This window comes from Neolamprologus multifasciatus, chromosome 1 (assembly GCF_963576455.1).
Source record: "Neolamprologus multifasciatus chromosome 1, fNeoMul1.2, whole genome shotgun sequence".
Taxonomy (NCBI): Eukaryota; Metazoa; Chordata; class Actinopteri; order Cichliformes; family Cichlidae; genus Neolamprologus; species Neolamprologus multifasciatus.
Window position 1 is genome coordinate 2,002,531 of NC_140439.1, and position 20,902 is coordinate 2,023,432.

General features: G+C 40.5%; 1 protein-coding gene and 1 long non-coding RNA gene across 4 annotated transcripts in view; both read left to right on the forward strand.

Annotated features, from left to right (window-relative positions):
• The window catches only part of drd4b (dopamine receptor D4b), a 28,898-nt gene extending 18,884 nt beyond the window's left edge, over positions 1-10,014 (forward strand). Inside the window, exons 4-5 of one of the 3 annotated variants that reach the window (XR_014874343.1) lie at positions 4,611-5,742; positions 6,663-10,014. Coding sequence is in view for 1 of the 3 variants with exons in the window: in XM_085161455.1 (XP_085017581.1) it covers positions 4,611-4,813 (203 nt within the window). In the remaining 2 variants the exon portion in view is untranslated. Of the gene's footprint in view, positions 1-4,610 lie in introns of all 3 variants that reach the window. The other 2 variants (XR_014874342.1, XM_085161455.1) reach the window with 2 other exon arrangements.
• Positions 10,015-10,023: 9 nt separating this feature from the next.
• On the forward strand, positions 10,024-20,400 carry LOC146525109 (uncharacterized). Its single transcript, XR_014874348.1, has 2 exons — positions 10,024-13,101; positions 13,675-20,400. It is a non-coding gene; the product is annotated as an uncharacterized LOC146525109 (long non-coding RNA).
• The last annotated feature ends 502 nt before the right edge of the window (positions 20,401-20,902 follow it).

The window sequence follows — 20,902 nt, forward strand, 5'->3', positions numbered from 1 at the left end:
GGTCTGTCACAGAATGACACAGAACCATTCACACTCCACACCAAAGGGTCAAATGAGCAACAGATTTCAACCCAAGACTTTCTTGCTGTGAGGCAGCAGTGCTGACTACTAATATCAGTGCCACAGGGGCGTCACATTTGTAGGTAAATGCCCTTTTCAAACCATTACTTAACCCAACACCTGAGGAACAGAAACAAAGATTGTCACCATATTTAATACTTGTGGCCAGCTGCTGACTTTGTCACTATCACTGTAGGTTTTATGTACAGACAAGTGGTAGCTGTTACACACACCACTAAAAGATTGGACAACTGTAAGAAAAAGCAGGAAAAACAAGGGAATGTTGGTTTTGGGAGCTTGTTGTTGACTGAGAGCTAGCTGGAGACGAGTTTAGCCTGGCATATGGACAGCTGGAGCTATGGATGAGTAACTAGTTTGGTAGAACAGAGCAGGCGTTTAATAGACTAGAAGAATATACACACTGGGAGGCTGCTGCGTTGTTATGGTTCAATGAGCAAAGAGCTGTGGGATGGCCGTTTAATGAGAGGAAAGTGGGGGATGCACATTTATGACAAAAGAAGACTTGCCTGGTCTAGGTTTGGTGTGACGCATACAGACACTGACAGTTAGCCAAGTCTACAGCCAGGCTGAGTGGAAGTGGCAGAGCCGGGTATTTAAAGGGCTTGATGACTGAGTAAGCTGCAGCTGCTAAAGCTCTGGTTCCAATACACCTGCCACACACACACACACACACACACACACACACACACACACACTACAGGACTAATGGCAGGTCAACCTGACCCAGAAAGGGATGTGTGGGGGAGTCAGATTTGGAAGCTACTATACTACTCATTATCCAAATGTCAGTCATTATCAGTATCTCTCTCCCTCTCTCTCTCTCTCTCTCTCTCCATATATATATATATATATATATATATATATATATATATATATGTATATATATCTACAGGGCTCGAGACTAACTTTTTGCCACAGTTGCACTGGTGCACCTTTTCTTAGGCTAGGGCTGGGTATCATCATTGATTTCTATAATCCATTCGATTCCGATTCACAAAGTCCCGATTTGATTCAACTTTGCCTCAGACAGTCAGAAATATTATAATTCTGATCATTTATCAGTACTGACACTTTTGAGACTTTATCAGAGATGTGAACATCACAGCAGAGGCCTTTGGTCAAAGTAACTGAGAATAAAACTCAGAAAAACATGAAGCAGATTTTCCTGGCCTGGCTTTTATAGCAGATAACCTTAAAAATATTCTGCATTTTGCATAATTTTAAAAAGTTTAAATTCCTTCAGTATTGAACAGCAGAAATTAGGCTTTCTTGTCCGAGGTCATTTAAATAAAAAAAAATATAAATAAAAAAAGACAGCGGCCGACAGCGCTGTAAACAACAGTAGACTGATAGGTAATAAGCGAATGAATAATGCAGAAAACAGAGATTTGAAAGAGAGAGAGAGAGCTGTGCATGAAGTGTGATTTTTATTGTGGTGGAAGCAAAACAGCAAAAGTCAGAGGGAATTCATGACGATGTTTATCAAATGTGAAGCGTAGTTTGATCTTCTTTTGCTGCTGGTTCAGTGAATTTTGGTTGGAGAGAGACAAAACCTGCAGCTCAGACTCTAGCGCAAAAAAGACGTAAACACAGCGTGGACCCGATGCATCAGAATCGGTGAGCTGTCGGCTTTCAGCCCCGACGGCGTGTCCGTCTACGGGCCGTCGGGTGAGAACGCAGAGAAAGAGAAAGCCGATTCTGATGCGTGGGGTCCGCTCTGCGTTTACGTCTTTGTGTGGAGTCCGTGTACCTGCTCTCATTTACTGTTTGGTGGTTGTTGAAATAGTTTTATGAGCTTTAAACTGAAATTCTGGCGTTTCTGGCAAAATAAGTTTATATTTAAATGTCAATTCAGGATTTAATGAATCAATATCGCTTTATTCAAGCTACTCACCTCTCTATCCAAATCAAATGTACACACGAAGGAGTATGGGAATATCTGGACCACGGCCAATCAGAGAGGCCCCGCCCCTGACTGTCTGATTGATTTAGACCACGATAGGGGCGCAATGTGTGTCTGCTGTTGACCACACGGAGACTTTCAGAGTTGCGGAATTTGTTTTTGGTTTTTTTGTAGCAAAGAAAAAAATGATTCATAACTCTATATTTCAGATTCCTGACAGCGCTTTAATTCAATTCAATTCAGTTTTATTTATGCAGCACCAAATCACAACAGTCGCCTCAAGGCAGACTCTACAATAATAGATACAGAGAAAAACCCAACGATCATATGACCCCCTATGAGCAAGCACTTTGGCGACAGTGGGAAGGAAAAACTCCCTTTTAACAGGAAGAAACCTCCGACAGAACCAGGCTCAGGGAGGGGCGGGGCCATCTGCTGTGATTGGTTGGGGTGAGAGAAGGAAGACATGCTGTGGCCACCCTTTAGTGACAGCTCTGCAAACCCTCGGCCTTCTTTCAGTGAGCTTCATGATGTAGTCACCTGAGATGGTTTCACCTCACAGGTGTGCCTGTCAGAGTTCATTTGTGGAATTTCTTGCCTTCTTTATGGAGTTGGGACCATTAGTTTTGTTGTGCGGCAGTCAGGTTGGTACACAGCTGACAGCTCTATTTGACAACTGTTAGAATTCATATTATGGCAAGAACCAATCAGCTGAGTAAAGAGAAACGACACTCCAACATTTTCACTGCTATGCAGATGACACCCAGCTCTATCTGTCCATGAAGCCAGATAACACACACCAATTAGTTAAACTGCAGGAATGTCTTAAAGACATAAAGACCTGGATGGCCGCTAACTTTCTGCTTCTTAATTCAGATAAAACTGAGGTCATTGTACTCGGCGCTGAAAAGCTTAGAAATATGGTATCTAACCAGATTCTTACTCTGGATGGCATTACCTTGGCCTCCAGTAACGCTGTGAGGAACCTTGGAGTCATTTTTGACCAGGATATGTCCTTCAACGCACATATTAAACAAATATGTAAGACTGCGTTCTTCCATTTGCGCAACATCTCTAAAATTAGAAATATCCTGTCTCAGAGTGATGCTGAAAAACTAGTTCATGCATTTATTACTTCCAGGCTGGACAACTGCAATTCATTATTATCAGGATGTCCAAAAAACTCACTGAAAAGCCTTCAGCTAATCCAAAATGCTGCAGCAAGAGTACTGACAGGGACTAGAAAGAGAGAGCATATTTCTCCTGTTTTGGCTTCCCTTCATTGGCTTCCTGTTAAATCCAGAATTGAATTCAAAATCCTGCTCCTCACATACAAGGTCTTAAATAATCAGGCCCCATCTTATCTTAAGGACCTTGTAGTACCATATCACCCTATTAGAGCACTTCGGTCTCGCTCTGTAGGCTTACTTGTTGTCCCTAGAGTATTTAAAAGTAGAATGGGAGGCAGAGCCTTCAGTTTTCAGGCCCCTCTTCTGTGGAACCAGCTTCCAGTTTGGATTCGGGAGACAGACACTATCTCTACTTTTAAGATTAGGCTTCAAACTTTCCTTTTTGCTAAAGCATATAGTTAGGGCTGGACCAGGTGACCCTGAATCCTCCCTTAGTTATGCTGCAATAGATGTAGGCTGCTGGGGGATTCCCATGATGCATTGAGTTTTTCCTTTCCAGTCACCTTTCTCGCTCACTATGTGTTAACAGACCTCTCTGTATTGAATCATATCTGTTATTAATCTCTGTCTCTCTTCCACAGCATGTCTTTATCCTGTCTTCCTTCTCTCACCCCAACCAATCACAGCAGATGGCCGCCCCTCCCTGAGCCTGGTTCTGCCGGAGGTTTCTTCCTGTTAAAAGGGAGTTTTTCCTTCCCACTGTCGCCAAAGTGCTTGCTCATAGGGGGTCATATGATTGTTGGGTTTTTCTCTGTATCTATGAAGCGCCTTGAGGCGACTTTTGTTGTGATTTGGCGCTATATAAATAAAATTGAATTGAATTGAATTGAATTGAATCATTACTTTAAGAACTGAAGCTCAGTCAGTCTGGAAAATTACATAATTCCTTTATGGTCAAATAGCTGCTAAGAAACTATATGGCATCCTGTTAAGACACCATTTTAACCACCACTAAGAAAAAGAAACAAGCAGAAGGGATTTGTTTGGGCCAAGAAACAGAAGGAGTGGACATCAGACAGTGGAAATCTGTGCTTTGGTCTAATGAGTCCACATTTGAGATCTTTGGTTCCACCTGCCGTGTCTTTGTGTGACACAGAAAAGGGAAACGATGGTTCCTACTGTGAAACATGGAGGAGCAGGTGTGATGGCGTGGGGGAGCTTTGCTGGTGACACTGTTGGGGATTTATTTAAAATTTAAGGCACATTGAACCAGCATGGCTACCACAGCATCCTGCTGCGACATGCATCCCATCATTTATTTTTCAACAGGACAATGACCCCAAACACACCTCCAGGCTGTGTGAGGGCTGTTTGACCAAAGAGTGATGGAGTGCTGTCCAAACCTTTGACTGGTGTGTGTTTATGCTCATATGAAACTGTCAGTTACAACTTGAAGTGAAATGAAACTTGATTTCCCTTTTGTACACTCTCCACAGGTTGCTTCTTGTTCTGCTGGACTCCATTCTTTGTGGTCCATACGATGCGAGCCGTGTGTCTGACATGCAGCATCCATCCTGGTCTAATGAGCACTGTCACCTGGTTGGGCTACGTCAACAGTGCTCTCAACCCCATCATTTACACCATGTTCAACACAGAGTTCAAGAAATTCTTCAAGAAATGCTTCCGCAGCTGCTGCTGACAACAGATTTCCCACCACAGACTCTGCAGTGAGCTGAAGGCGGAATGACGAGACTGGGAATGGGTTTTGAAAGGATTTACAGGATTTACAGCATATGACGTCTGCTGGAAAGTCAGAGGTTTTCAGTTTAACCACTTACTTATGGTTGATAGTGGCTTGCTGACAACTTATTAAGATTGTTTCTAAGTTGCAAATACTGATCTTATAAATTCCATATCTGGGTCTGTTTTCTCCATTGATGATGTGATTTTGTGATCCCCATGGATTACGGCCTAGAAAAAACTAACAGTGCATTTGTGGAAAGCTACAGAAAACAGATGAACACAGCCTCCCTTATTGAAAACAGAGATTTCACTTTGTCTACACGGCACATTTTTGGAATATACTGTCCATCAGCCTTACCTGGCTGGGGTTACTGTGAGCCAGTTCCACAGAAAGACATGAGCATCTCAAAACATCTCCAAGGATACGGAAAGACTGAGTAAGCTTCAACAGAGCAGAATGACAAGCAGCTAAAAGCAGCTTCAAGAGCAAAAAACTTATCTAAAATCAGCCACCCATGCCCACTGTTATGAATAAGCATAAAGCAACAGTTTGGCATGATGTGTTTCTTGCAGACAGATAAAGAAGATAAACACCGGTCTCGTGTTTGTGTGGTAAATATGAAGCTACAGCCAGCAGCTGCCTAGCTTAACTTAGCTCAGAGTAGCTTAGCTTAGCTCAGTATAGCTTAGCTTAGCCTAAAGGCTGGAAAGAATAGAAACATTAAAAACATTGTACAGCTCTGAATTATTGTCATCTCGGCCACATAGTAGCAATTTTCAGTCATTAGAAGCAGAATTAGTAATCGGTGCTCGCTTATGAGTTACCCACTGAATAAAGACTTTTATAGTATTAGATGTGATTAGCGGCACAGCAAGGTTCACTATGTAGGGTTACAAGTAGGGCTGCTCAATTAATTGAATTTTAATCACGATTACGATCTGGGCTTTCAACGATCATTAAAAATGACTGAGCCGATTATTAGCCCCTCCCTCGTGCTTTACTCTCCGTGTGGCAAATCGAGCGCACCTCTCTGCATTTCGAACACGTGTCACAACAATTAAGAGCAGCGGTCTCCAACCTTTTTTGCGCCACGGACCGGTTTATGCCCGACAATATTTTCATGGACCGGCCTTTAAGGTGTCGCAGATAAATACAACACAATAAAACTAGTACCGGTACCGAAAAAAAGAACATTTATTCATAACACACGTGAAAAGACCCAGGAAAACCGAGTAAACGATAAAAACGATAACAAAATAACGCTGAAAACCGATAAAAACCCTGAAAACTATACATTTCACACCTGAGCCTCAACTCTCGCGGCCCGGTACCGAACGACTCACGGACCGGTACCGGTCCGAGGCCCGGAGGTTGGGGACCGCTGATTAAGAGGACCCGAGGGAAGCTCGGAAAGCTAAGCAGAAGTTATTTGGAGAGGAGAGTGACTGCCGTTGGTTGAAAAGAGAGGTAAAAAAAACTTCAGTGGTGTGGAAACATTATGGGTTCACGGAGTCAGACGTGGATCAAGTAGACACAGTGTGTAAACTTTGCTACAGTGTCGTAGCTGCACCACAGAGCAACACTGCAAAGTTCACTAAACATAGATGTTTACATTTTTCATTTATTTTTTTTATATTGCAAACATTTGCACTGTTATCAGTATTTGCACACAATCTTATATTATTTTTGACAATCTTTAAAGTCATTATTCAATACATTGTTATTGTTAAATAAATATCGTCAAATAATCGAGATCTCAATTTCAGTGAAAATAATCATGATTATCATTTTTGCCATAATCGAGCAGCCCTAGTTACAAGTCCTACTTTGACTCTGCTCAGAAGACTGTATTGCCTCCTTTACATTACCAGTCTAGAATCTAGTGTGCGACCTTTTCCAGCCTTTATGCTAATCATAGCTAAGCTAAACAACTTCTGGCTATAGTGTGAGTGTGTTTGACTGAGTGGAAGGCTATAATGATGTTGTGTTTATTCTATCTTCAGGTAAGAAACCATTCAAGTGTTTCCATACATAACAGACTGAATACATTTTTTGATTTAATGAAAAGTTCACATCAGTTCAATTTAGACTGCTTCTAGATCAGGCATGGCTAATCTGTAAAACTGTGCATCAGATCTTGTCGTATGAATTGTCAGGTCACAGTCGAAACTAGCTTACTTTAACTGCTTTAAAGTAATTTTAAGATATGTAATAATGAAATGATTTATATAATATTAGTAGCTTTATGCCTTAATTTCAAAGGATGTTCTTGTCCATCATGATAGAATTGATCCATCTAAAACACATGCAAAAAATGTAAGCTGGAAATAATGAGTAATTTATTCCTTTCTCTGCTTCAGCGCTGAAGGAGCTGCACGTCTACATAAAGTTTTGTTATATATACTATATTTGCTCAACTTCTCATTATTACAGGAAATGAGTGGTATTAATAATTCTTTTTAAATTGCTAAATAACAGCAGCTTATGATACTTAAGATACCACATGTTCCTTCTGCAAACATTATTTTCTACATTTTTTTTCACATATAGACACATAATATGTATTATGATTGTAATGCATGTTGTAAGGGGAAGAAAATTGCAATAGTTTTCTGATACTGTAAGAAGACATTCTTGTTGGTTTGCTTCAAGGCATAATATAATGAAAATGTGTGCCATTTTAACGAGTATTTGTTGTTAATGTAAGAAACCATGCTAATATTGTTATTGTTCCTAGAGCAATATTACGGGAATATAAGATAAAACAACTATTGCTGTCTCACAAGATTCCAGTTAAAGCACATTATTGCTGAATAATACCGAAAAATCTTAAAAACAGCTGTAGACGTTGCAATTTTATTTGGTCATTGGTGTATTTCCAGTGTGCTTGATGCTGAAAGCTCACAGAAAGTTTTTCCACGTTTTGTCAGTGGTATCATTACCACTCTGTGTTTTGTTACTGACTGTGCCTACTGTATGCCACATCCACACTTTAAGTGGGAAAGTTTCTAATAAAATGTTTCATCTTTCTAAAAGCTCAGTCTTTAGTGGCCTTCATCTGAAATCTATTCAGCTCGGTTTGAGGTTAGCGTGGTGGGTGTATGGCATCGTTGGATGTGCCAGAACACGTCGTTCCAGGCACACAGACCACATCCCAGATGTGGTTTTAGCTCATTCTCATGGAGAGAGAAGGGACTGAGTACTGCATGTTAGTGTCATTTGTAAAAATCAGTTTTTGATAAAGGTGGAGTTCAGAAATAAGCTGTGTCCTTTTTACCCGAGTAAATCATTTTGCGTCTTTCTTAAGTTGAGCATACTCTGTGCGATTATTTCAGCTCCTGCTCAAACTGTAAGATTGACAGGGGTTAGAACAGGGGTGTCGAACCCCAGGCCTCGAGGGCCGGTGTCCTGCAGGTTTTAGATATCACCCTGGGTCAACACACCTGAATCAAATGATTAGTTCATTACCAGGCCTCTGGAGAACTTCAAGACATTTTGAGGAGGTAATTTGGCCTTTAAATCAGCTGTCTTGTATCAAGGTTACATCTAAAACCTGCAGGACACCGGCCCTCGAGGCCTGGAGTTCGACACCTGTGGGTTAGAAGGTCACAATATCTGTCTCTCGCTCTCTCTCCCTCTCTCACTCACACACACACACACCCACCCACACACACACACACACACACACACACCACCACCACCATCAACTTTGCTAAATTGCTAATGAAAAACATAATTGAGCAGCAATGTCCATCCAACTCTTTTCACGGTTGTTGTGGTCGTGATAATTTTGTGAGGCCACATCAAAGAGGCTCGGATGAGCCAAAGTTCTACAAGTTGTGCCTCCGTCGCTTGTGTCCAGATCACACGCTGCACTGCTGCTCCGTCTTTTCACTTCCATTTCTGTGTTTGTGCGTGCGCAGTGTGAGAGGCCTCTGCTTCATCATTCTGATGGGAGCCAAAGATTTCCTCAGCATTTTGTGTGAGCTCCTTTTAAATCCACACCAGTTCTCCTAGTTGCACTTCAGCTGTGGCGTATAGGTTGTTCTGTCATCTTGGAGAACATTAAACAAGTATTTTTTTGGGCTTTCGAGAATATCTCTAAATATTGATTCTGCATGTTGCAAAATGAATTCTGGACCACTTCACCATGTGAGGAAAACTAATCCGTCTTCACTTCTTAGCACTAAGACAAGTAAGACAAGTAGTACCAAGACTCCTAAAAACTTTTACCTCCCTCATTCTCTCTTTTTCACCTTTGAACACAGACTCCATCCATCTTCTTAACCTTTATTCAGGGTCGTGGGGGGCGAAGCCTATCATAGCTGTCACAGGGCAAGACGCAGGCTACACACTGAACTGGTTCCCAGTCACAGACGTTCATCTTAAATGCTCATTCAGTATTACGACTTGTAAGTCCAGAGAATCAGCTGCTGCAGCGGATTCGTTGGCTTTATTTCCATATATGACGAACGTTCTGTTGGCTGCAAGTCTTCCATGGAAATCATATTTCACATTATTACTCCAGACTATAAATGGTTGTGTTGAAGTCCCTCTGGTTTCTGCTAATTCTGAGCTAAAGGTGCTGCTGGGCATCTTCCCATGTCTCTGCAAAATCAGCTTGTATGTTGTTAAATCCTCCCAATTCTTTCAATCTTTGGGCTGAAGGAAGGACAATACTCGGTGTATAAATGCTCAATCAACAATCTTTTATTCCATACAATTCAACACTTTATGAGCATAAACCATCCGGATGAGGAGACATGCATGCAGAGGGACACAGCAAATCTCAAACTAGTGGAGGGTTACTCAAGCTCTTATAGCCTCTGATGGCCCCCACCTAGTCGTAAAAACCTAACATTCACATGTTTTCTAACTCCTAGCTGAGCCTGACTCATGACCTTGGCTCCCTGTCTCTCTGCTTACAGAGGAAAGGGGGTGAAACTCCTGTGGAATGTGATCCGTCTCCTGCATTATCAGAAACCAAGGCCCTCTGCACACAATATTCTCTCCATAACTCAGCAGTATGAAATGTCATGAAACAGTGTAAATCATTCACAGTAAATCAACAGCATAGGACAATATAAACCTATCTAATAAATCTAATGATTTTTCACATTTTCTTAATCCAGAAGTGTATTGCAAACTAAAACTACACTTTGATTATATTCTCTATAACAGACGTTCCCAAAGTGTGGGGCCCGACCCCTAGGGGGGGCGCAGAGCCATTGCAGGGGGGGCGCGGCATGAAAAGTGAAAAAAAAACAAAAAAAAACAACGCTTGGACACTGCTAGCACGGGGCGCCCACACAAACGCAAAGCAGGAGAAGAAGCATCGCTGAATATGTTTCCAAACCAACTTCATTCTAAGCCAAAGACTAGAAAATATGGTGAAGCATAGCTTCCCTTTGGTTTCACCTGCACAAGTGCCGAGGTAGGTCTCCCTGCAGAACTGGTTTTCCCTTCGTTGGGAGCAGCGCTGGGCTGTTTAAATCACGGACAAACAGGATCCCACATTCTTGATTTTTAGTTCACAAACACTTGTTGTAATGACTAACTACTCCTGACATTTTGGAGATGTTAGCTCTTTATACAGTAAAGTTACAGTGGGATACAAATAACATCAGGCTGATCCTGTCACAATTTGTTCCCCCGGTTCAAATCACGGACAAACAGCATCCAACAGTTGTTTATGTTTTTGAACCCATTTTGCACAGGGATTTTTTGAAAAATGTATTGATAGCAATGTTGAATATTATTACACAGGAAAAAAAAAACAACTACATGTAAAATAATTACACCGTGACGCCTCTGCCTTTCTAAATGGAGGGACAGTAACTGCGTGTATATGTAAGCGTGTAAAACCTGCATATAGTCAGATTAACAGTATTTCGTCTCTATCTGCCATTCTGCAATTCATCTCATGTAAACAATAACGTGGCGCACAGCGTGACGTGAAAAAGGCACATAACTTTGACTTTGCGTGATGAACTCTATATTCCTCGTCCACACATAAACGCAAAAAAGGAGTTTTAAAAAATCTCCGTTCTCGGTGATTCGAAACGCCGTTGTGGACGAAACAGCTGCGTTTTCAAAAATACCCGTGTAGGTGCAGACGTAGCGTAAAAGAGTGAGTAGTTTATTTTCTTACTACCTGTAATTTATTGCAGATTACTTGTATTTGCTTAATTGTTTACTAAATGTTTGAGGTGTGAAATAAACCGCAATGGAGCAAAATATGGGTGTGTGTGGTTGGAGGATGTGTTCGTGCGTGCGTGCGCGCGTGCACGCGAGGGGGGCGCGAACATTTTTCTTGTAAAACAAGGGGGGCCCAGCAAAAAAAGTTTCGGAACCACTGCTCTATAATAAGTATGATGCGGCTTACAGCAGTATAATAATTCACTCATTTCGATTACAGACATAAGATAACATATGACAGAATAATAATCTCACAGAGTGCATGTGTGTGTGTGTGTGTGTGTATGTGTGTGTGTGTATATGTGTGTGTGTGTGTGTGTAGTGATGGGATTTCCGGCTCTTTCAGCTCCGAACCGGCTCTTCAGGTTGTTTTCTTGCTTTAATTAATTTATTATTAACAACAATATAAAATTATGCACAAAAGGAATTACTAATGTAAAACAAAGTGGTTTTATTTATATATGTTTATATATAAATATATGTGGTGGTCCCTAGAGACAAAACACGTACAAACTCCAAAACACATTTCTAGCGTTAACTGAACTTCCAAAACAGAGTTACTAGATCACTTAAATTACACAATTGAAAGCATGAAAGCATATGTGTATTGTTTGTGTATTTATACACAAGCACTCATATATATTCAAATAATTATTTATTTTTTGTGTCCTGTCTGGCACTGTAGCAATCAGAATTATTGTCTGAAGGCCAAGAAAAATGCCCAACAGAAAGGCCTTTTGCTATACTGGTCCACTTGATTGTCATAGTTTATTTGATCTTTATTAGTTATTTTTATTCTAAGTTATTGTAATCAGGCCAGACTGGACTCGGGGACGGGAAAGAAAAACAAAAAGAAAAGTTCAGAAGAAAGTTAACAGAAGGAGAGGGAAAGAAAAAGGAGAAAAGAGATAGAGAGAAAAGACAATGAAAATCTGCTTCATCACCTTTTTTCTCCCCTCTTTTCCTGGATCACCTGTTGAGAAAAAAGAAAACAAACAGAAGAAGACTAGAGCAATAGAATAAACAACATATTTTCAACATCATATATTCAAATAATTTAAAAAAAAAAAAAGTTTATTTACCTGTTACTACCACACACCAAATCCGGTCGTTGGTACTTCCTGGCTTGTGTAGCCACTAGGTAACAAAAGCTCAACACTGTGCCTAGCATCCTGGAGCACTTCTGTTGTGTTTTGTACGTGTTTTGGAGTTTGTACGTGCTTTCTCTCTAGGGTCCACCATAAATATACTTTTATTTATTCACTCCACATAAAATGTAATAAATAAATCATATAATACAAAAACCAACTAGTCACAGTTCAACTTTTAACTATTTAAATTTTCAGCTTTTTCCTTTTAAACAAATTTAAAGTGAAACAACACAAAACACTGCAAACCACAACACAGTTAAATATAAATTAAACTATGAAAACAAAAAGAAGATGCACATTCTCTGTCATATGGACCTGCATGAATAAACTTTCTGAATCCTTTATCATCTGCAACTGAAAATAGTTGTGGATGATTACTATACTTTCTAATGTGACCTTGTTGTCCCTGGCTCTCTTTCTCTCTCTCTCTCCCTCCTGCTCTGTTCCTGTGCTACTGAGTCTAACTACCGCCCCTCCCCCCTCTGCTCAGCGCAAAGCTCAAGGCTCACGTGCGGAGTGAAGCGGAAAAGTGGGAGAGAGAGAAAGAAAAAAAAAATGTGCCAGACGGTATCTTTGCTAGATGGCAGCTGTCGAGCTAGCGTTTGAAGAGAGCGTCTCCCTTCTCTATTTACTGTGGAGAGCAGAGCAGCTGCGTTAAGGACGTCCTCGCCGCTCCTGGGTCCATCAGGTCCTCCAGAGGCGTGACCAGTTTGGGGAGTTTCACCACTTGCTCCAGGAGCTGCGCCTGGATGACAGCCGCTTTCAGTTGTACCGCCATCTTTCACTCGGCCAGTTTGAGGACCTGCTTTCCCGTGTCGGTCCCAGAATCGCCCGCCTAGACACCAACTACAGGCGCTCAATCCCACCTGCAGAGCGCCTGTCCATCTGCCCGAGGTTAGTAAAAGTGTTTAATACGGTAGTCCTTTATTCATACCTGTGCTAATATATGCTAAACTATCGTTTATACACTGCTAACATGGATGTGCTATGCTAACAGTGGATGCTGTCGGTGTTTACTGATAGAAAACTGTGGTACAGAGACGACTGTTCGTAATATTTCTAGTGATACTCGAAAGGTCTCATCAAGTCCCGATTTAATTAGATTTATGCTGTTATCAGTGTTTGCAATGACAGCATGGCTGTGGTGTCATATCAATGTATGCTCTCTGTGTTTGCTGATATCAAACTGTGGTATGAGGACCACTGGGTTAATCTTTGTAGTGATACTCACTCCTTTTATTTTTTAAATTTAATTCTGGGATAGTTGAATATTTGTATATAATCCCCGCAGACTGTTTTATATTATATCTAATATACATTATGTAATTATCCTTATAATTACAAAATGTTTTATGTAAGATTTATGTTTTGTAATTTAAATCTGACATGACAAAAGTATTTTGGAATTTGAATAATGTATTTTGTAACTACAGTGACATAATACTAATTTTAAACAATTTTGTCCAGGTCCCTTGCCACCGGGGACTCCTTCAGGACCATCGCGTTCAGTTTTCGAGTCGGTGTGTCCACGGTGAGCCAGATCATCCCCCACGTAGCGACGGCCATCTGGGACTGTCTAGTGGATGATTTCATGGCTTTGCCTTCAACTGCAGACTGGCGGTCCATCGCAGAGGGATTCCAGGAGCGAACTTCCCTCTCTCCCTCACAGTGGAGGTTGTATCTGCGCTCCATGGAGCTCCGTCCTGAAATTGTGGAGAAGTACGTGAAGGCAACGTGTGTTCTCCACAATTTTCTGCGCTGTTTGGACAAGAGAGGGTCACAACGGCTCTTTTAAGAGCCACCCACAAACCTCTAAAGAGTGTTCCTGTCTTTTTACATTTTTCTTAATAGATGGAGCTCCACTCCAAAATAAACTAACCTCTCTTTATTCTCTTAAGTAACTTGTCTTCACTATGTTCTTATATACAGTGTGATGCAAAAGTTTGGGCAACCTTATTAATAGTCATTATTTTCCTGTATGAATCGCTGTTACAGTAAAATATGTCACTTGCATATATCATATAGGAGACACACACATTGATATACACTAAATATTCATTTCATTTCTCTTTTTTTATGTTGCCAATTTATGCACCTGCTTGATTTTGTTTAAACAGTTATTGCACACTTTCTGTAGATCCAGTGAACTGCATTTCACTTCTCAAATATCACTGTGTGTGTCTCCTATATGATATATTTAACTGACAATTTTTATTGTAACAACCAACGATTTGTACAGGAAAATAATTACTTTTCACAAGGTTGCCCAAACTTTTGCATCCCACTGTATTAGTATGTTTTGTCATTAGTATAATATGAAATAAATTCTACTTGTGTCAAGTCGGGTGCCAACATTTGCTGTGTAGTAGAACAGAGACATTACAAATGTTTATTGGAAAATATATATAAATTCACTAACAAAAACATTAAACATAAATATATAAAATGTAACTATTTACAGAGAGACAGGAATAAAAAGGACCCAGCTTGGAGTGGAAGAGCCTCAGGGAGAAGGAGGAGAAAAATAACAACATTGTTTCTGCCCTGGAGAGCTGCTGCCTCATCAGAAAACGACTGATTGCTAGGGTCCACGGCAGTGATTAGCTTTTCCTCCATACTGAATGAAGTATGAAGGGCTTTGGCTGGACCTGCCCCTTTGACCTAGGTCAGAGCCACGTCACCAGGCTCCTGATTGGTTGTCGCGGCGCGATTTGACGCTGGAGTTCAGATTTTTCCAACTCGAGCGGTAGACGCAAAACGCGCATATGCACAAAATGCAACACAAAAACTGACGCGCGTGATTTTATTCGCGAGCCAAACGCGCCAGACGCGGTACACTGACGCCCGTTTCACGCATTTTCGCGACGCAAATCTGCTTCCAAATTTTCGCGGGACACGCAATCGCGTGTCATCGCACTTTTTCCATTGACTTCACATGTAAACCTGACGCTCTGGCCGCCTCTATTGCGGTCGGTGTGAACACACACATCACTATGTGTGAGGTGTGCGTGTGTGTAGATGTTTGTCTTGTAGCTTCTCTGTGGTCATGTTGTGTAAATTAAATCCCAGGTTATGTTGTCATTTCAAAACTTACAGTTAAGCTCCAGTGTTATGTTCATGTTGGAGATAAAAATATATAAATTCAATTAAATTTAAAAAGCAACAACAGCAGAATCACATGGCCTCCTCTGTTCCTTTCTATGGTCATATCACAGCACAGGGAGCAGTGTGAGTCCCTGTTCGTTTAGAAATCCCTGACTGTAAACGAGGTGCAGTGCAGGTTTTTTTTTATCACTCTGAGAGAAAAGTGGAACAGAGTGGACTGAATAAGAAAACTGAACAGACACAATTTTAACTCCCCAGTATCATTTCTTATAAGTGAAAGGCAAAGTAATTAGAAAAAGGAAAATGTCTTACACCAGGTGTAAAAATATACCTTTAATAGGCACCCAACTGAGATGTGCAAATTGAACATTAGGGTAGGTACAGATTATCTCCCCGTGAAGCGAACAAAGTTGTTACATCTCCATTGTTCATGTTTTATCTCGTGTGTTTCTAAAAGTAACAGAAGCTTGTCACCAGGCACTGTTGGGAGTTTTGTCCCAACGATATTCATGTTAACAAAAATGTCAGCAGGTGCTCCAATGAAGAAGCCACAATCAGTGAATGATGACTTCTTTCTACAGAAAAGAAAACCAATAAAGTGTTGACAACAAAGAAATTTAATCAAAAATGTGAAAAAATGTGAAAAAAGAAAAAAAAAACACATTATTGACCAAAAAGTCTTTTTATAGCTTCTTAAGCGTTCATTCTAGACTGCAACAGTTTTTTACTGAAAACGTGTTTTATAACAATCATACTTCAGCTTTAAAAAGTGGTAAACAAATATAAATGTATACAAAGAGCTACACAACCTCAGTCTTTTGTTTTCAATAAATGTTTTTGTGCTTTCTATTGTTTGTTTAATATGATTGCAGTTTCACATTTTAAGGCATTTAATGAACAGTTTGTCGCTTGGCTCATAATAATCCTCCAATTTGTCATTTATAAATCTTTACACACAGTGGTGTTTGCAGCTATCAGAGGACAACACAGCATGTGTGCGAGTTTTGATTGAAGATGCCTTTAGTTTCATGTAATACTGAAAGGACATGTTTGGTTTTACATTGTTTATATAAGTCTTCACATCTAATATATAACACAGTCTTCAGTTTTCATTCATTCTCCTATATTCTTATTATTTCAACATCATTCATAATGATTTCAACAGTTTTTTATTTCCCCCCATTTCTCAGAAGCTGTTCCTTCTCTCTTTTGTCTCTACTTTTACTTCCATTGTGCAAACGTAGAGGAGTCTCTTGTTTATGTTTATTTATAAGGGATAATGCATATTTATTAACATGAGCGTTTAAATTCATCCTGTAAATATGTCAGATTTAGCCGCTGGCAGGTTGATGACATTAATTAAATCAACAAAACCAAACGTGTGACCATGAAACAAACAGATTCATATACCACATTAAAAACAATCAAACACTAGTAAACAGGTTAGAATCAAGGACCTCCAATGACATTATTTCAGACCATGACAGCATGTTTACATGTTTGATTATCCAATAAGCACAGAGTTACAGATTTAGAGAAAGAAGTAAAGAAAGTTCTAGATCTTATTTCTGTGAGTTTTGTAAGTATGAGCTGCTTAAAAGGTGGAAACTGCCCCAAAGCACTTGGCCTGGGGGTGTTTTACTGTCCCCTCTGAAAAATGATCTGGCACATACAGATACTCTTTGATTATGTTTAATGAAGTATTGCAACCTCACAGTATATTCCTATACAGGTTTCAAATGATTATCTTCTTGAAACTACCGCTCCTGACTTGTCCAAGTCATTATGCTGGTGTGCTGGTAGTTGTTCTGGGCTCTTTGGACACATCTCTCACTAGTTCACAGACTTTAAATCTTTTACTCTGTCAGGCATCTTCTCCACTCTATGGCTCTTTAAATTTCTTGATCATTCTTCCCACTCCACTTAGTGACACTTGGAAACACAGTGATAACTTTGCATATCCTTCTCCTGCTTTGTGAGCATCAGTAATCCTGAGTACTCTTTCTGTGTCTCCTGGGTTAAACAGTGTACTGTGCTACCTTGACAATCAGTCCAAAACATCAGCATACCTCTACTGATAATCTTTTCCCGTACCATCAAGCAGAGTACTGAACAACCAGAAATGCAGACCTGATAAGAAAGAAATATAATCATAATTACAATTTTAGAGCTAATAATGACTTAATTGCAGGGAACCAACTGCTGTTTCTTTTTTATGGCTTTTTGCCTGCAACTCTTCCATGACGACCACTTAGGACCAGATTTCCCAAGACTATAAATGGATGTGCCCTGAGCTGGAGGTGCTGTTGGTAATTTTCCCGTTTCTAAAAAAAGACTCCTCACTGCACTCCCCAGTCCCCAACATGAACCTGTTCATTGCTACAAAGTTTCTATTAATTAGAAACCTAGGAATTACAACATGCTATTATTGCTGTCATTCATTTTTAGTTTATTTAATTGCTTTAACCATTCTCTTTCCCTTTACTTTAAACTGCTTACAGATTTTATGCAGGAATGTTAAACTCACACCAAAAGAAGTAATTATAAAAAAAAATTGGTCTATGTATGTGTGTGTATGACCAAATATGACCATATATGCTCCTCCTTCCTGTTGTTGCTATCACTTAGCATAACTACATCTATCACTACGGTCTTCTTCTGCTAGTCCACCACTACTATGTTTGGTTGGTTAACCATTTGCCAGTTTATCCATCTGTATCTGGAAGTCAAACAGGATCTTAGCTTTCTAGCTGATCCCATTCTGACCTCAGGGCTTCCAAGTGATACTCGGGACAGATGTTCCTGTACACTAGTTGTGCCATTCCAAGTATGCCCTGCCTGTTAGCATCTTACACCCTGCTCTTGTGTGCTGGATTGTCTTTACAGAGCATGCATCTGGGGTCTTGCCTGATGTGGTAGACACCCTAACCCTCTACTGACCTTAGTCTTGCACTTAGAACTTGTTCCTGTGCCGCCATGATTAATGCCTATGTGCTGTGTTTCAGTCAGAGTTCATCCAGCCGTTGGTAGGATTTCTTCTATATGTCTGTGGTACATGCTATTCAGGTGCCAGTTCTGTTCCTGCTCCTCTTTTTTCTCGGGTTCCTCGGTTGTCCCGATGTACTGACAGATCTTTGTTTCATCATGGATAGTGTTTCTGACACTCACTAGTCCTCAGCCTCCTGCTTCTACAGTCTCAGGGTGTTGGATGTGAACCCCTCTGTAAATGACTGGGACCCAGCACACTGTGTTCACATTTGACAGGTTGCGTTTTATTGATCACTCAGTGACACTTTCAGTCTCGGCACCCACGTCAGACAACTTTTCAGTTAGCTGTACCCTCCCTCCTCTTCATCATCATCAGCACAAAGCATCTCCACCTGACCCTCCAACCTCCCTGGCACCGCCCCTCCCCTGCAGCTGAGCCAGGGACCACACTCTCCATGCGTGGTAAGGACCTTTAGCATCTTGTCAGTAGCTCCTGTTTCCTCCTTTCCCAGCCAATTATCCCAGCAGGGTATCTGAGGACCGGCAGGGCATAGGTGTTGATTGCCCAGATCTTGTTCTTCCCATTGATCTAATGCAGAATGACCCCCTTGCTGCAATGAGTAAGGGAAAGCTTTGATGTGTTGTCCCTAAAAGTTGGTTGGACTCATCAGCTAATGACTACAGTTGTTTGCAAAAGATTATTATACTAGTCTACAAAATTGTTGTTGTGATATTTCTGAACAAACTTTTAAAAAATTACTTTTGTGACCCCACTGTAACACAAACCCCATAATTTCACGGTACATGTACAATGACAATAAAGGGCTACTCTACTCTACTCTACTCTACTCTATTCTATTCTATTTTTTGAAACCACAACTAGAAAAGAAAAAAGAGTGTGGTTATTAAATGCATTGGCGTTCCTATGAATGTGGGGCAGAATGACACTTGCAGTGGATTTGACTTGCGTACTTAAGTTGCTTTAAGAAGCACACAGACTACAATGTAAAATGTAATATTGTGTTTAATTAAAAATATTAAATAGGCTGAACTCAATTTTTAACAATTTGTTATTAGTACTTAGCAAGAGTGAATACACAGCGTTAAAAAAATGGTACTTAGTGTAGTGAGGAAAGGCGAAAAGCAAAGAGAGCGAATGAAGGTAATATTGAAGTAGGCGCAGTTTTGAAGTGGTGAAAGGCAAAGGCATGAGTGTAAGCGTGATTGTGATTTTCTTCGGGTGATAAAAGGTAATAAGAGAGATGTAGAGCGGGCGGAGGACTTGGCGAGAACAGGAAAAAGCAAAAAGGAAGCGCGAGTGCGCGTCTCCCCGCCCCCCAAGCGAGGGCCGTGGCACTGAGTTCGTGAGGGGTTCAAACTGGCGGCGCTCTGCACCAGAGCCCTCCGCCGCATGTCATACGCCAAACAGCCGGGCAAGAGAAGGCGTGAAAAAAAGGACATTTATCTTTTCTTCTTCAGCCAGCTTTTTTTCTCATCGTTTTTACAAAGTACACATTAAGCTTCTTCTGCAATATTCTTACACACTAATTACACATGGAAACCTACACTGGAAAGTGGAATATTGTGTTTAATTAAAAATATTAAATAGGCTCAACTCAACTTTTAACAATTTGTTATTACAACTCGATTTAAATAGGTTACCAGTACTTTTTATGCAAAAATGCTGATAAACTCAATTTATTTGAGTTGTCTTAACTTAGAAAAACTAACTAAGCTGGAAGTTTTGCTTCTCAGGGCGGAAGGATGAAAGATGTGTTTTGAAAATGCCATGTCACTACCGTCCTCCTCCCTCTCGGATCAGTCCGCATGTTCACGGTGCCAGCATTTGTTATGGAATATGTTGAGCAAACCTGGAAAAGCATCAGCTCAAGATATTATTGTTTTCATTAGTGATGGTGAGATGAAGCCTCATGATGAACTGAAGCTTTCCACCCAATTGGTCGACTCATGGTTCGAAGCATTGTGATGATTCATTTGCTCTACTGCGCCATCAAGTGGACAATTCAAGTGAAGGCTCTGTGATTATAATGATGTGTAAACCTCTAAACTGAATAAATAAATTGTTTTCTTGGTTATTTATCCTGAATATTGTCTCAGTATGTGTGATACAAAAGAGAAAGTGGAAACTATCAGGACAGAGTTTTGGTATGATTGTGTAACTGTTAGCCTCAGACAGTCAGTCAATAGTATAATTCAGATCATAGATCAGTACATTTGCATATTTTTATAACTATAAAAAGAAAGCTGACACTTTCGAGACTTCATCTAATGTGTAAGCATCACAGCAGATGCCTTAGATTAGAATCAGTGAGCTGTCGGCTTTCAGCCCCGACCGTGTCCGTGCTGTCTGGTGAGAAAGGCGACATTTCACTGATTCTGAGCATCAGCGCTTTGTGTTTTTGCACGTCTGCACGTCTTTGTGCAGAATTGGTGTACCTGCTCTCATTTACTGTTTTAGCTGTTTGGTGGTGGTTGAAATGTAGTAATATTTATATTAAAAATCGATTCAGGATTTTAATGAATCAGTATCACGTTATCCAAGCTAGAATCGATTTTAATCGATAATCAAAACCTGCTAGTA